Genomic DNA, 14745 nt, shown 5'->3' on the forward strand with positions numbered 1-14745 from the left:
AGACTGAGGATGAGTGACTAGAGAAGCAGGAGGAGAACCATGAGAGGCTAGTGTCAGTGAAGCTGAGATTGGATAATGTTTCCAGGAGAAGGGGGTGGTCAACAGTGTTGAAGGCGGCTGAGAAGTCGAAGAGGATAGGATAGAGGATAGGAGGATAGGATAGGCTGTTGTATTTGGCAAGAAGAAGACCTCTGGTGACTTTTGAGAGGGCAGTTTCTGTGGAGTGAAGGGGCCAGAAGCCAGATTGGAGGGAGTCAAGGAGAGAACTGGAGGAAGGGCACTTGAGGCAGCAGGTGTAGACAACTTTCTCAAGGAGTTTGGAGAGGAATGGTACTAGGGAGATGGGGCAATAATTGGAGGGAGCTGTGGGTTAGAGGGAGGGGGGTTTTTTTTCAGTATAGGGGATACATGGGCATGTTTGAAAGCAGTGGGGAAGAAGCCATTGGGGAGCGGACAGTTGAAAATGATGGTTAGGGAGGGATGAAAGGAAGAGGCAAAGTTTTGATTAAGGTGCGGAGGGATGGGGTCGAATGCTCAGGTGAAGGGGGTGGATTTTGAGAGAAGGCAGGAGATCTCCTCTTGAGATATTAGACTGATGCAGCAGACAGAATGGGATACAACAAATGCTTGGACCAGTGTGGTGACCATTTGTATAAAAAGGAAGGTGTGGATTCTGGAGATTTTGTGCAGAAGAATCGACAGGATTTGATAACACAGAATATGGCGATTTGGAGACAGTTTGAGGAGCCAAGGATAATGCCAAGGTTATGGGCTTGAGAGATGGGAGGGTAATAGTGTTGCCATCTGTGATGGGAAAGTTAGATGGAGAAGAGGATATGGAAAGTCAGGTGAGTTCAGATTTGAACATGTTGACCTTGTGGTTCCATTGACACAACCATGTGAAGTCCTGGAGGATGGAGATGGGAGCTTGCAGTGGAGATAGATAGGGAGGTGGATTTGGGAGTCATCAGTCAATCAATCAGTGGTATTTCCTGAGTGTTTCCTATGTGCAGAGCACTGTACTAAGCTCTTGGGAGAGTACAGTCAGAGTTAGTAGACATGTTCCTTGCCATCAGTGAGCTTATAGTCTAGAGGGGAGACAGACTTAATATAAAGAAATAATTTATAATATATAATTTAAAGATACGTACATAAGTGTTGTGGAATCTTCCATATAGAGGTTGTAGTTGAAGCCATAAAAGTGGATAAGCTCCCCAAGAGAGTGAGGGTATTTTGAAAAGAGAAAGGGGACCCAGAACTGAACCTTGGGTTATCCAGAATTAGAGGGTCAGAGACCAATAAGAAGTGAACAGAGAGGTAAGGGAATAACTAAGAGAGGACTATGTCAGGATGATCCCTGGGGTTAAAGGCTGCTTAGGTCATGAGGGCTTAGGGCAGAGTGAAGTTCATTGGATTTATCTTTGAAAATGTCATTGGTGACTTTGGAGAGTGAGGTCTCTGTGAAATGAAGGAGAAGAGAACCTGATTGTAGTTGGAGGCAGTTTGTCCTAATGGAAAGAGCACAAACCCAAGAATCAGGTGATGTGGGTCCAGTCCTGACTCTGCTCTGTGACTGTGAGCAAGTCACTTAACTTCTCTGTACCTCTATTTCCTCATCTGTAAAATGGAGAAAAGGTATCTATTCTCCCTCCCTCTGTGTGTGACTGTGTCCAATTGGATTATCTTGAATCTACTTCAGAATTTAGCACAGTCCTTTCACATAGTAGGTGCTTCTTAGATATTATTACTAACATTACTGTTAATAATAATACAGGGTTAGTGGGGAGGAAGTGATGCCAACTGCGGTGCACAACTCTTTCTGGGAATTTGGACCCAAAGGGGAGCTGGGAAATGAGGCACTAGCTTTTTTTTTTCTTTGACTAAGGGAGAATCTCATTTCTCATGTTTGAAGGCTGAGGGAAAGGAGTCATTCATGAGAAAGAGGTTGAAGATAGCGGAGTATGGGATGGAAGGAGTCTTAGCATCCTGCTTGGGTCCCTCCAGGCCTCTGCAGCGTACAGGGTAGTACTTTGCCTGTCCTCTCTCCTTCTCTGGTGGTAGAGGCCACAGCCAGGTCACTTCCTGCTCACAGGAGGAATGCCAGGCCTGCTCTGTGTGGCTGTGCACAGGGTAAGCATGCTGGACCTCAGATGGCAAAGGAACACTGTGTTGGTAGGGACCCGTTCCCCTGACTTGACAGGGGGAAGTTTGTATTGTTTTCTCATCATGGAGGAGGAGGCACAAGCACAGCACAGTGAGTGGCTAATTGAACCCTGCCGTGTCACTCCCCTCCTCAACAGTCTCCAGTGGTTGCCTATCAACCTTCGAATCAAGCAAAAACTCCTCACTCTCAGCTTCAAGGCTCTCCATCACCTCGTCCCCTTCGACCTCACCTCCCTTCTCTCCTTCTACAGCCCAGTCCACACGCTCCACTCCTCTGCTACTAACCTCCTCACTGTGCCTCGTTCTAGCCTGTCCCTCCATCGACCCCTGGCCCACATTCATTCATTCATTCAATCGTATTTATTGAGCACTTACTGTGTGCAGAGCGCAAGTGCTTGGGAAGTACAAGTTGGCAACATATAGAGACGGTCCCTACCCAACAGTGGGCTCACATCCTGCCTCTGGCCTGGAATGCCCTCCCTCCATATATCCATCAAACTAGCTCTCTTCCTCCCTTCAAAGCCCTACTGAGAGTTCACTTCCTCCTGGCCCCCCCTTCTTTCCTCTCCTCCTCCTCCACTCCCCATCACCCCCCCGCCCTACCCCCTTCCCCTCCCCACAGCACTTGTATATATCTGTACATATTTATTACTCTATTTTATTTGTACATACTTACTATAGTTTATTAATAATGTGTATATAGCTATAATTCTATTTATTCTGATGGTATTGATACCTATCTACTTGTTTTGTTTTTTTGTCTGTCTTCCCCCTTCTAGACTGTAAGCCCATTGTTGGGTAGGGACCCTCTCTATATATTGCCAACTTGTACTTCCCAAGAGCTTTGTACAGTGCTCTGCACACAGTAAGCGCTCAGTAAATATGAATGAGTGAATGAATGAGTCCTCAGGCAATAAGGTGGAAACCATGCAGTAATGGATAGGTTTGGAATTGGCAGACAGCATTTCCGCTTCTCAAACAACATTCAGTGGCAGCAACATTTCCAGTGCAGATTGTTGTTTGGAGCTGGGCAGTCTGGGTATCGATTCAGGCTCCTTGCTCTATGTCTTACCCTCTCTGGGCCTGGATTTCCTTATCTGTGAAATGAGGGAACTAATTCTTGCCTCTCCTTTCCCTCCAGGATAAGATTAGGCAATTGATGCAGAAGGGCTTTGATTTAAACAGGATAAACATGCTTTATAAATCCAGGGAGGTGGTGGTGGTGGTGGTGGTACTACTATTAACTACGTTATATGCCATAAGAGTCTCACCACACATGGCAGCATAAACAGCAAATTGAGTAGGTTGAAGTGAAAATGGACTCTAGTGGGACAGTTAGACATATTCTTTGTCAAGCAGCCCAGACACTTTCACAGACATTGGTGTGAGTGGCTTATGAGCCAGTACTGATATTGATGGTGTGGGTGGGTGGGATCAGGAGCTCATCTCTACAAAGATTATCTATACTGTGGATTCCAAGGAAGCTCGTGCTCCCAAGAAGTGGGTGTAACTGGATTGGAATAGTCAAGAGAAGGATTAAGGTGACATTTGCAAAACCCCTGCAAAGGATATCTTAGAGATGGAACCTACTTCCTTCTCCATGCGTATCCTGTGTGCTGTTTTAGTAGTCCCTTCTAGCTGGGCAGTGGTATATTGCTCCTCCAAGTCAATCCTGAGAGAGTCTACCCTGATGTGATCCTTTCCTGGAAGGCTCCTCCCCTTACCCCTCCTTAGCTGGCTCCATGCGGCCTGCCCGTAACTGTGCTCTCTCTCTCTGTGTCTTTCTCTCCCTGTGTCCACCCCCACAGCACTGCCAGTAACTCGAACCGCAGCTCACCTGCCTGCTCCCCCATCCTCCGCAAACGTTCACGCTCACCCACGCCACAGAATCCCGACGGTGACGCCATGGTGGAGAAGGGCTCAGATCACTCCTCGGATAAATCCCCATCCACGCCAGAGCAGGGCGTCCAGCGGAGCTGCTCCTCCCAGTCGGGCCGAAGTGGCGGCAAGAACTCCAAGGTGAGGCCGGTGGCCAGCCTGGGACCCACCGGCATGGGTTTTGGGGACAGGAGGGAAGGACAGAGCATTTTCAGAACCTCCAGTGCAGGGCTTCCAGGGAAATGTTTCCAGTGCAGTGCTTACATTACAGTTCAGTACATGCCATACATTGCCTCCAGTGCCACACCTCTAATGCAGTGCCTGCAGTGCAGTTCCCACAGTGGTCCCCAGCATGCCAGATGGTTCTCAGACCAAGCCCCTCAGCTAAACTTTTATACTATTTGCTTTCTTGAGGGACAGTAAGGGTGCAAGGCCTACTTATTGGGTTTTTTTTCAAAAAAAACCCAACATATGAGTCTCTCTAAAAGAACGTGTTGTCCTATTTTTCAAATTTGTTTTTTGTCCTTTATGTTGTTTTAGCACTCTGGACTGGGTCAATGCACTGATGCCCTGCTCCCAATAGCACAGAATGGGGAAAAGCCCCAAAGAAATGAGACACTCAAAAACAGTGGTTCACCTGCCTCGGCTAAATTTCCATGATACTCGGTGCCTCCTGTCCACTTGGGGAATTAATGAAGCCAGGTTCTCCTGTGAATCCTATTGGTTGTCCTGCTGTGTGACTGCAAAGGAAGCGGAGAGCCTCTACCCTGCAGAAGAGAGAGGGTGGACTCCAGTGGGCAGGAGGGTCTCTCTGCAGAGGTTGGGGGGGGGGACCATATTTCCCCTGCATGCCAACAGCTAGAGCAGGAGCCTGGGAGTTGATGATGGAGGGATCCTCAAGTCAGCCAAGGTGATGAGAAGGAGTTCATTATGCTTTGCCCCATGCAGACAGGGGCCTGCCATTCTCCTAATGTGAGACCCGAAGGCAAAGGTCAGCGATTACAGGCCCCAGGCAGCTCAGGGGCTGGGAAATCCAGTTCCTTGTCTAGCCCTTGTTGAAGAATGGGGGCAATTGTAACCCCATGATCTTTTGTCCCCAGAGACCCCCTCCGGGACAGGGATGGTAGAAGCTCCTGCCCTCAAGTCTTGCAGAACCCAGAGCATTCAGGGGGAACCTCAGGAAGGCAAATCAAGGTGGCAGGAAAACTGGTCTTTCAGTCACAGGCTTCCACCAATTTGAGACAGCCCTAGGGACTCCCTCAGAGCCCTGTCCTGCCCACTCCTCTACCTGTCCTGCCCTTCCCTCCAACTCCTGGGTCTGGCTAACCTCTCAACCTCCCCACTTCCCACTCTGCTCCCCAACTCTAGAAAAGGTGGAGTTCTGACCCCTGCCTGGGGACATTCACCACCTGATGACATTTTGTTTCTTCATCTCTTTCCTTCTTCTAACTGCCCCAGTCGCAAGAACATCTCCCTGTCATCAGGTGTCCTTCTGTCTTTCCTTTTTGGGCCTGGATTGCCTGGGGTTGTCAAGGGCCCTGACGCCACAGGTTTTTCCCATCTTAGAGACCTGAACAGCACTTACAGGCTTGCCAAGCATCCCCCAAGCCTCGTCTTATCTCTGGAGGAAATCTGCCTACCAAATGTCTCTCTCCTTCCTGTGGGATTGGCGACTCTGTTGCCTCCGTCCTTACCCAAGGGGTAAAGACGTAGTAGGGGGCTCTCCCAGGCATTTTGATGAGATCTTGACGCCTGGTGGTCTCTGAGTCCTACAGTGGGTGGAGGATTTCACTGGGAGGCTTTCCTGTGGCACATTAGTGTCTGTAACCGTTGATACCCTCTTTCTAACTAATAGGCTTAGCTTTGCACATGCTCTGCGGAGTGCTGGCAGTCAAGGACCCCTGATCAGGGAATGCCAAGAGACCAGCCTGGATGGCCCAGGGGCTGGTAAGGGCTAGGCTGTGTCAGTGAGGGAGAAGGTACCCAGCCCCAGCCCATCTTAGGGCTCACCGAATGAGGGGGCCCTGTTGGGTAGCAGTGGCAGTGAAAGTGGGGCTGAGAGGCAGAACTTGTAGGACCTGGGGTTGCTTCACACAGAGATGAGAAGATGAGGTCTGAGAGTTATTGATGGGAGGAAGGTGACTGGCTCCCCAGGAAATCAGGCATGGAGGACTGAAGCCAAAGGGAGTTCAAGGAATTTGGATTAAATATAAGGGTGAACTTCCCAGCTGGGAGGGTGCTGAGACCTATGACTGGCTCCTCTGAGCCTTGCCAGGCCCCTGGCTTGATGTATAGGATGAGGAGATGCACCTACCATTTTGGGTGGCTTGGGGCCACGGAACTGGAGGCAGGGGAATGGAAGTGATGATTCCCATTACCCACTTTCCTCCCTGGCAAGCCCAGCCTGAGTTTGGCAGGCTGATGGGAAGATTGAGTGATGCGGAGGGGCTATGATCACCAGAGAGATTGGGGGAGGTTTGGGGAGGTTCCTGGGTTATAGCCCCAGTCAGAGCTCCTCATTGTAGGTGCTTGGGAAGCCCTGGTAGAAGGTTCTGAGTGGAAGAGGAGGTGAATGACTGGGAAAAGCAATTCTGCTCAGTAATAATGATGGCATTTATTAAGCGCATACTATGTGCAAAGCACTGTTCTAAGCGCTGGGAAAGTCTGAATCTGCCCTGGGAGGAGAGCTCTAGGTAGATATATCTCCCTTTTCTCCTAGCCCTATCCAACACCGGGCACATCCCCTCTTATCCTTCCCCAGTGGGCTGGATTGCCCTGCCCCAGAGGCCTTTGAGGTAAATGATACCAGGGCCCAACCTTGATTTAGGTGCAGAAGTGTCTGGAGGCAGGGAAATGGACTTGACCTCCTGAGGGCCCTCCCACCTGGACAGTTTGAGAGTTGGACTTGAAGTCTGACACCAGGTGACCATCCTCCCTCCCTCCTGACTGAGGACTACCCTCCGCCCCAACCTCCTCTCCTCCGGACCCAGCCCCTCTGTCGTGATGCTTTTTTACCACCAGAGGGAATCACAGTACTGGTTGCTTAGCATATCTCAAAACTTGTTCTTGGGCTGGAGAGAGATCTTCTTATGGTGAGGATATTAGTCACCTGATCCTCCAGGTGAATTTCCCTCTCTCTCCCCAGCAAAACCAGAGGCTCACATTTTGCCTTGCTCTCCTGGCACCACTGCCGAGCTCAGGGATTTTAGGATTGGGGATGGCAGTGGTGCCGGGGGACGAGCCTGGATCCCCTCTGTTCAAAACCTCCCTTCAGAGCCCCCAACCAGACCAGCCAGACCCTGCGTTGGAGATTCACGTGACTCTGTAGAACTGTGTCCAAACCAGAACTGGGAGTCAGTCCCAGTTTCAGTTTTCAAGAGAAACTTTAGCCTCAGCCCTGATTCCACACAAGACAAACCTGATGCCCAGCCCCCAGTAGACTCCCTTAGGCTTGGACTAGATGTGGCATCACTTGCCCCAGTGCCCACCTCAGGGCCTCAGCCACATGGTACAGAGAAATAAGTGGTCTTGGGAGCCTTCCATTCCCCTCCCCCAGCCTCTCTCTTTCCTGGCACCATGAGTGGGCTCAGAACAGTCGGGAAAGTTGGGCAGACCAGCAGTGGGATGGGGGGGGCGGCGGACAGGGCAGACTCCTGGGTCCCCACTCCCAGCTCGCATACACACATATATATACCCACAAAGATCTGCAGCCAGCCCACCAGCCCAATTCAGCACTCGCCAGTGAAAGCAGGCTCGATCAGGGTGAGAAACCTCTGCTGCCTCTCCAAGCCCTGCTTCCGCCAGACAGAAAGGGAAGCAACACTGATGCAGCGAGCGAGGCCTGGGTGTAGACAGCCTGAGCCTCTCTTGCCAGAGTAGCAACTGAGTCTGTTTGCTCCACCTCACAGGCCATGAGCCACTTGGTCAAGGAGACGGTAGCCTGTAGCAGCAGGCTGGCTCTGCCCCCTTGCCTCCAGCTTCCTGGGAGAGTAACAGAGCAGGCGGTGCAGCCGAAAAGAATGTCAGTGCCATTCGGTTTACTCGCTGGGCAAGTGGAAAACTTTTGTGGGATGGTAAGTGCTAGTCCTTATTTATAAGGCTGTGTTGTTAGCCCACTGCAGTTCTTTTCTTTAACAGCCTGGTTGGGTGGGACTGAACGCTTGTCAGAAGCAAAAATCATCGCCTCCAAGGAACTCTGGCCCTGGCAGCTGGGATGGTGGCAGGCTGAACAATGGGCCCAGTTCCCTCTCCAATGTGGCCCCTCTCCGGCCGCTCCCCACCTCTGCCTGCCTGTCCGGGCCCAGCCTAGTCTGAAGTCAGAGAACTGCATGACCATCAAGTACAGGCAAGGCGGGTGCCTGGGTCCCAGATTCCTGGGCCTGGTCTCCACTGCACCCCGGGGCTGGTTCCCCATCCTGGGAAATAGAGGTTTAACTGAGAAGTGGGGCAAGGACAAAACCGGGGAGGATCGGGCTGGAGCCTCCCTATGGTCCCTGCACACCTTCGAAACCCAAAGTAGACATGTGGTCTAGGAGAAAGAGCATGGGCCTAGGAGTCAGGTGACCTGGTTGAGTTCCAGACCCAGTCCTGTCCCTGGCCTGCTGGGTTGCCTTGGGCAAGTCCCCTAACTTCTCCGGGAATCCATTTCTCATCTGTAAAAGGAGGATAATAATGCCTGCCTCTTCTGGGATGTCTGGAGGATGAATAAAAACGAAAGCAGTAACATGAGAGGGCTTTAGGAATATCTGTTTTACCGCCCTATACAGTGAGGTCTTCTGTAATCAGGGATTAGGCTCCTAAAAGGCCTTACATTTCAGAAAACTCACACTTCATCGCTCCCACCATGTCTAGTGCCGGGCATCCATGCTAAACTATTCCTTCTGCAACCTCATTGTGTTTGATTCTGACAGACCCACACAGTGGGAGGACTGATCCCAATTTCTCCCAGAGACTTCTATCCCAGATGCCTCATGAAAGCACACACTATCGAAGACCTGACTGGACATATTCAGGGCATAATTCTAGTTAAGTGAAAGGGTCAGGGGACATTAGATGCAATTCTTGAAAGCTGATGCATTGGCTGTCTTATAGATCTGAAATTACAGCTTTGTCAGGGTGTTTCAGGGGTAGGTGATTTAGAGTGGAAGCCTTATCCACAGATTTCTAGCTTCACCTCCTGGACACGCTTTCCCCAAAGGCATGGCAAACCCCATGCCCTGCCCAGTGGGTGTCTAGTGTGTGCCTTTAGCTCCGGTGACCCAGGGGGCCTGACTGTGGGCGTGCTCTGAGAGTCTCTCCACATCCCTCATGGTTGTGCCACCCTCCTCCACTCTATTTCACTTTTTTTCCATTTCCAGTTCTAATTGTTCTGATTTTTCTTTCCAGTATGACAGACTTAACCTGATCAAAGTAAGGAGCCATTTCTTTCTCCCCTTCCATGGCTGCACCAGTGTCCCCTATCCATCTGGCCCCACCCGTGTGTGCACTTGGTCCCAACCCCTGGTTGAGCTGTGGTTTCCCGCCCCGGGGTGGCCAGAGCCAGCTGGCTCCTTGAGCTCTCCCCAGGGTTCTCTGGTCCAGCCTGAAAGAGAGCAGAAAGTGTTGTCTCTATACGTTGCCAGCTTGTACTTCTCAAGCGCTTAGTACAGTGCTCTGCACACAGTAAGCGCTCAATAAATACGATTGATTGATTGATTGATTTCCCTGACCCTCAAGCTGTTGGTGAGGGTTGGTACCCTAGCCGTTTTCTCAGTGGCTCTGATGACGCTGCAGTCACTTCCATCTTCCCCTAGAATCCATCCCTGCTTCCTCGCCACCCCTAGCTCTGTTTCCTTGCCTCCTGTGCCCTTTCTCCACAGGAGTGGGGTTGGAGGAAGGGGATCAGATTCTAAGGATCTTAGAGGGTATTCAATTCTGGGTGGGGGAGCCCAGGCCACAGGGTCCCAGGCTGATCCAACCCACCTCCCTGGCCTGGCTTGGGATTGCCTCAGACTCCCCCACCTGGGACTGGGTTCTGATGCTATGGGCACCAACCTGGGGATTCTGGGCACCAGCCATGTCAGTCAGTGAAGGAGGCTGCGGGTGGCAGAGGCCCAGAGCCCCTAGGATATGGCTGAGGATGAGAGCAATTAAGCAGAGGGAGGAAGAGGCCCCAGGAACAGCAGAAGTTGCAAAGATTATAAGGTGGGAGGGGTAGGCAGGTAGTGCACCTGCTAGGAAAAGCCCCCATCTCTATAGTCCCCCTCCCCCGACTGGGGGGCTGGGAGAAGTCCAGAGATGCCCTGTGATGTTTTGGTGGGTGCTGCAGGAAGTCAGTATCTTGGTTCATTCATTCATTCATTCAGTCAGTCAGTCAGTCATATTTATTGAGCGCTTACTGTGTGCAGAGCACTGTACTTGGGAAGTACTGCACTTGGGAAGTACAAGTTGGCAACATATAGAGACAGTCCCTACCCAACAACGGGCTCACAATCTAGAAGGGGGAGGCAGACAACAAAATAAAACATGTGGACAGGTGTCAAAATTGTCAGAACAAATAGAATTAAAGCTATATGCACATCATTAACAAAATAAATAGTAAATATGTACAAATAAAATGAATAGAGTAACAAATCTGCACAAATATATATACAGGTGCTGTGGGGAGGGGAAGGAGGTGGGGGGATGGGGAGGAAGAGAGGAAAAAGGGGGCTCAGTCTGGGAAGGCCTCCTGGAAGAGGTGAGCTCTCAGTAGGGCTTTGAATGGAGGAAGAGAGCTAGCTTGGCGGATGTGTGGAGGGAGGGCATTCCAGGCCAGGGGGAGGACGTGGGCCGGGGGTCGACGGCGGGACAGGCAAGAATGAGGCACAGTGAGGAGGTTAGCGGCAAAGGAGCAGAGGGTGCGGGCTGGGCTGTAGAGGGAGAGAAGGGAGGTGAGGTAGGAGGAGGCGAGGTGATGGAGAGCCTTGAAGCCGAGAGTGAGGAGTTTTTGCTTGATTCGTAGGTTGACAGGCAGCTACTGGAGATTTTTGAGGAGGGGATTAACATGCCCAGAGTGTTTCTGCACAAAGATAATCTGGGCAGCGGCGTGAAGTACAGACTAAAGTGGGGAGAGGCAGGAGGATGGGAGATCAGAGAGGAGGCTGATGCAGTAATCCATTTGGGATAGGATGAGAAATTGAACGAGCAAGGTAGCGGTTTGAATGGAGAGGAAAGGGCGGATCTTGGAGATGTTGCGGAGGTGAGACTGGCAGGTTTTGGTGATGTATTGGATGTGTGGGGTGAATGAGAGAGTGGAGTCAAGGATGACACCAAGGCTTGTGAGACGGGAAGGATGGTAGTGCCATCTACAGTGATGGGAAAGTCAGGGAGAGGGCAGGGTTTGGGAGGGAAGATAAGGAGTTCAGTCTTGGACATATTGAGTGTTAGATGGCGGGCAGACATCCAGCTGGAGATGTCCTGAAGGCAGGAGGAGACCCGAGCCTGGAGGGAGGGAGAGAGAGCGGGGGCGGAGATGTAGATTTGGGTGTCATCAGTGTAGAGATGATAGTTGAAGCCTTAGGAGTGAATGAGTTCACCAAGGGAGTGAGTGTAGAAAACAGAAGAGGACCAAGAACTGACCCTTGAGGAACCCCTACAGTAAGGGGATGGGAGGGGGAGGAGGAGCCCGCAAAAGAGACTGAGAATGAACGGCTGGAAAGATAAGAGGAGAACCAGGAGAGGACGGAGTCTGTGAAGCCAAGGTTGGATAGCATGTTGAGGAGAAGGGGGTGGTCCACAGTGTCGAAGGCAGCTGAGAGGTCGAGGAGGATTAGGATAGAGTAGGAGCCGTTGGATTTGGCAAGAAGGAGGTCATTGGTGACCTTTGAGAGGGCAATTTCGTTGGAATGTGAGGGATGGAAGCCAGATTGGAGGGGGTTGAGGAGAGAGTTGGCATTGAGGAATTCGAGGCAGCGGGTGTAGACTCGTTCAAGGAGTTTGGAAAGGAAGAGTAGGAGGGAGATAGGGCGATAACTAGAAGGGGAGGTGGGGTCAAAAGAGGGCTTTTTAGGATGGGGGAAACGTGGGCATGTTTGAAGGCAGAGGGGAAGGAACCAGTGGAGAGTGAGCAGTTGAAGATGGAAGTTAAGGAGCGGAGGAGGGAAGGGGTGAGAGATTTCATAAGATGAGAGGGAATGGGGTCAGAAGCACAGGTGGATGGAGTAGCACTTGAGAGGAGGGAGGAGATCTCATCTGAGGATACTGCTGGGAAGGATGGGAGAGTAGCAGAGAGGGTTGGAGAGCAGGGGGCCTGGAGGAGGGGGAGGAGTGACTTTGGGGAGCTCAGACCTGATGGAGTTAATTTTACTAATGAAGTAGGAGGCCAGATCTTTGGGGGTGAGGGAATGGAGGAGGGGGAGGAACAGGGGGCCTGAGGAGGGAGTTAAATATATGGAAGAGCTGACGGGGCTGATGGGAAAGGGAGGAGAGATAGTTTTGCCTGGCAGAGGAGAGGGCAGAGTTAAGGCAGGAAAGGATAAACTTGAAGTGAACAACGTTGGCTTGGTGTTTAGACTCTCGCCAGCAGCGTTCAGCAGCTCGAGCATAAGAGCGAAGGAGGCGGCAGTGGGAGTGATCCAAGGCTGTGGGTTAGTGGTATGAGAGTGGCAAAAGGAAGGTTCCTTCTGGACTGTGCCGGGGATGGGGCAAATGACCCCTCCGGTTCTGTGTTCAGAGATGGTAGAACCTCTTTGGCTTGCTCATTCATTCATCCGTTCAGTTGTATTTATTGAGCAGTTACTGTATGCAGAGCACTGTACTAAGCACTTTTGTACAATACAACAATAAATGGACACGTTCCCTGCCCACAGTGAACTTACAGTCTAGCTCCTTAGTCCTTACTCCTTCCCCCCCAGTAGGGACATGGGGCTTTGGGGAGGGCAGCCCAGACTGTGCCAGAGAATAGGTGCATGTGCCAGCCAACCACCCAGCCCCCAGGCGGTGGGTTTCCAGAGATTGACCTTCTGGAGAGGCTGATAGCTGTTCCAAACAAGGCACTGGTCCAGTGAGTCCCCCCCCCACCCCCCCACCTCCGAGTGTCTGCATAGGCCCCGCTAAGGGGCAAGGTCTTGGGAGATTGGCAGAGGAGTTTCTTGGTAGCAGTAGGGCTTGGTGGGAAGGGGCTGGGCTGGGTGCCCCTCAGGTGATTCTGAAGCTCCAGGGAGCATTGCCTAGAAAAGGGAGAGATTCCTAGCCAAACCAGTGCTGCATGGGAAGGCCTTGGGCTTGGGTGCCTTTACCCATGGCCCTGGGGGCCATTGATTTTTGGGGATTCCCCCAGCTGTTCCATGGATCTGGGTTTCAGCAAACAGAAATCTGCCCCACTTCCCTGCTTGATCTGCTTGACATTAGGAATTGTGAGAGGGCTTCCACTGGGTTGGTCAATCAGTAAATCAACCAATCATATTTATTGAGTGCATACTGTGTGCAGAGCACAGTACTAACACTTGGGTGAGTACAATGTAACTATAACAGGCACATTCCCTGTCCACAGTGAGCTTACAGTCTAAAGGGGGAGGTAGACATTAGCATAAAAATATAAATTATGGTTGCATACATAAGTATGGTGGGGCTGGGGGAGAGGGGATGGTGAATTAAGGGAGTAAATCAGGGCAACACAGAAAGAAGTGGTAGAAAAGGAAGTGAAGGCTTAGACAGGGAAGGCCTCTTGAAGAAGTGTTTTCAATAAGGCTTTGAAAGGGGGGAGAGTAATTGTCTTTCAGACATGAAGAGGAGGGTGTTCCAGGCCAGAAGCATGACATAGGCAAGAAGTCAGCAGCAAGATAGCTTAGATCAAGGAACAATGAGTAGGTTGGCATTAGATGAGCAAAATGTGAGGACTGAGTTGTAGTAGGAGAGTAGTGAGGTGAGGTAAGAGGGGCAAAGTGCTTGAGTGCTTTGAAGTTGATGGTAAGAGGTGTATGAGCAACCACTGGAGTTTCTTGAGGAGTTGGGAAACATGGCCTGAACGGTTTTGTAGAAAAATGATAAGTGCTATGGGACTGGACGGGGGGATGAATAAAGGAGCAAGTCAGAGTGAAGCAGAAGGGAATGGGAGAAGAGGAAAGGGGGGCTTAGTCAGGGAAGACCTCTTAGAGGAGATGTGCCTTCAGTCAGGTTTTGAAGCGGGACAGAATAATTGTCTGTTGGAATTGAGGTGGGAGGGTGTTTCTGGCCAGAGGCGGGACATGGGCAAGGGGTCGGCATCAAGATAGATGAGATAGAGGTACAGTGAGAAGGTAACATTAGAAGAGTGAGGTGTGCAGGCTGTGTAGGAGAGTAAAGAGATGAGGTAGGAGGGGGTAAGGCGAGTGAATGCTTTGAAGCCAATGGTGAAGTGTTTTTGTGTGATGTGGAGGTGGATGGATAACCACTAGAGTTTCTTGAGGATTGGGGAAACAAGTCCCTAATTTTTTTTTTTTTTTTAAGAGAAATGATCTGGGCAGCAGAGTGAAGTATGGACTGGGATGGGGAGAGACAGAAGGCTGGAGTGTCAGCAAGGAGTAATCAAGGCGAGATAGGATAAGTGATTGTATTAATGCGGAGCTGTTACTTAACCTCCAAAAATCCTTTTTGAGTCAAAGGCAGGCAGAGAACCCTGGGCTGGGTGGATCACTGGTCTTACTCACTGGTCCAGGCCTTGCTCTTTCTCTTCCACTGGGGCATTGCTAAGAGTGCCTGGGGTGA

The 14745-nt window shown here is 50.9% G+C and overlaps 1 protein-coding gene across 9 annotated transcripts in view; it reads left to right on the forward strand.

Annotated features, from left to right (window-relative positions):
* Window positions 1-14745, forward strand: part of GRAMD1B (GRAM domain containing 1B) — a 194437-nt gene that overhangs the window by 141669 nt on the left and 38023 nt on the right. For 5 of the 9 annotated variants that reach the window (XM_038753327.1, XM_038753328.1, XM_038753334.1 and 2 more), the window contains 2 exons: window positions 3972-4182; window positions 7950-8114. In XM_038753327.1, the coding sequence (XP_038609255.1) occupies window positions 3972-4182; window positions 7950-8114 (376 nt within the window). The remainder of the gene's footprint in view (window positions 1-3971; window positions 4183-7949; window positions 8115-14745) is intronic. The other 4 variants (XM_038753329.1, XM_038753336.1, XM_038753330.1 and 1 more) reach the window with 1 other exon arrangement.

This window comes from Tachyglossus aculeatus, chromosome 11 (genome assembly GCF_015852505.1).
Source record: "Tachyglossus aculeatus isolate mTacAcu1 chromosome 11, mTacAcu1.pri, whole genome shotgun sequence".
In the NCBI taxonomy this organism is placed as follows: domain Eukaryota; kingdom Metazoa; phylum Chordata; class Mammalia; order Monotremata; family Tachyglossidae; genus Tachyglossus; species Tachyglossus aculeatus.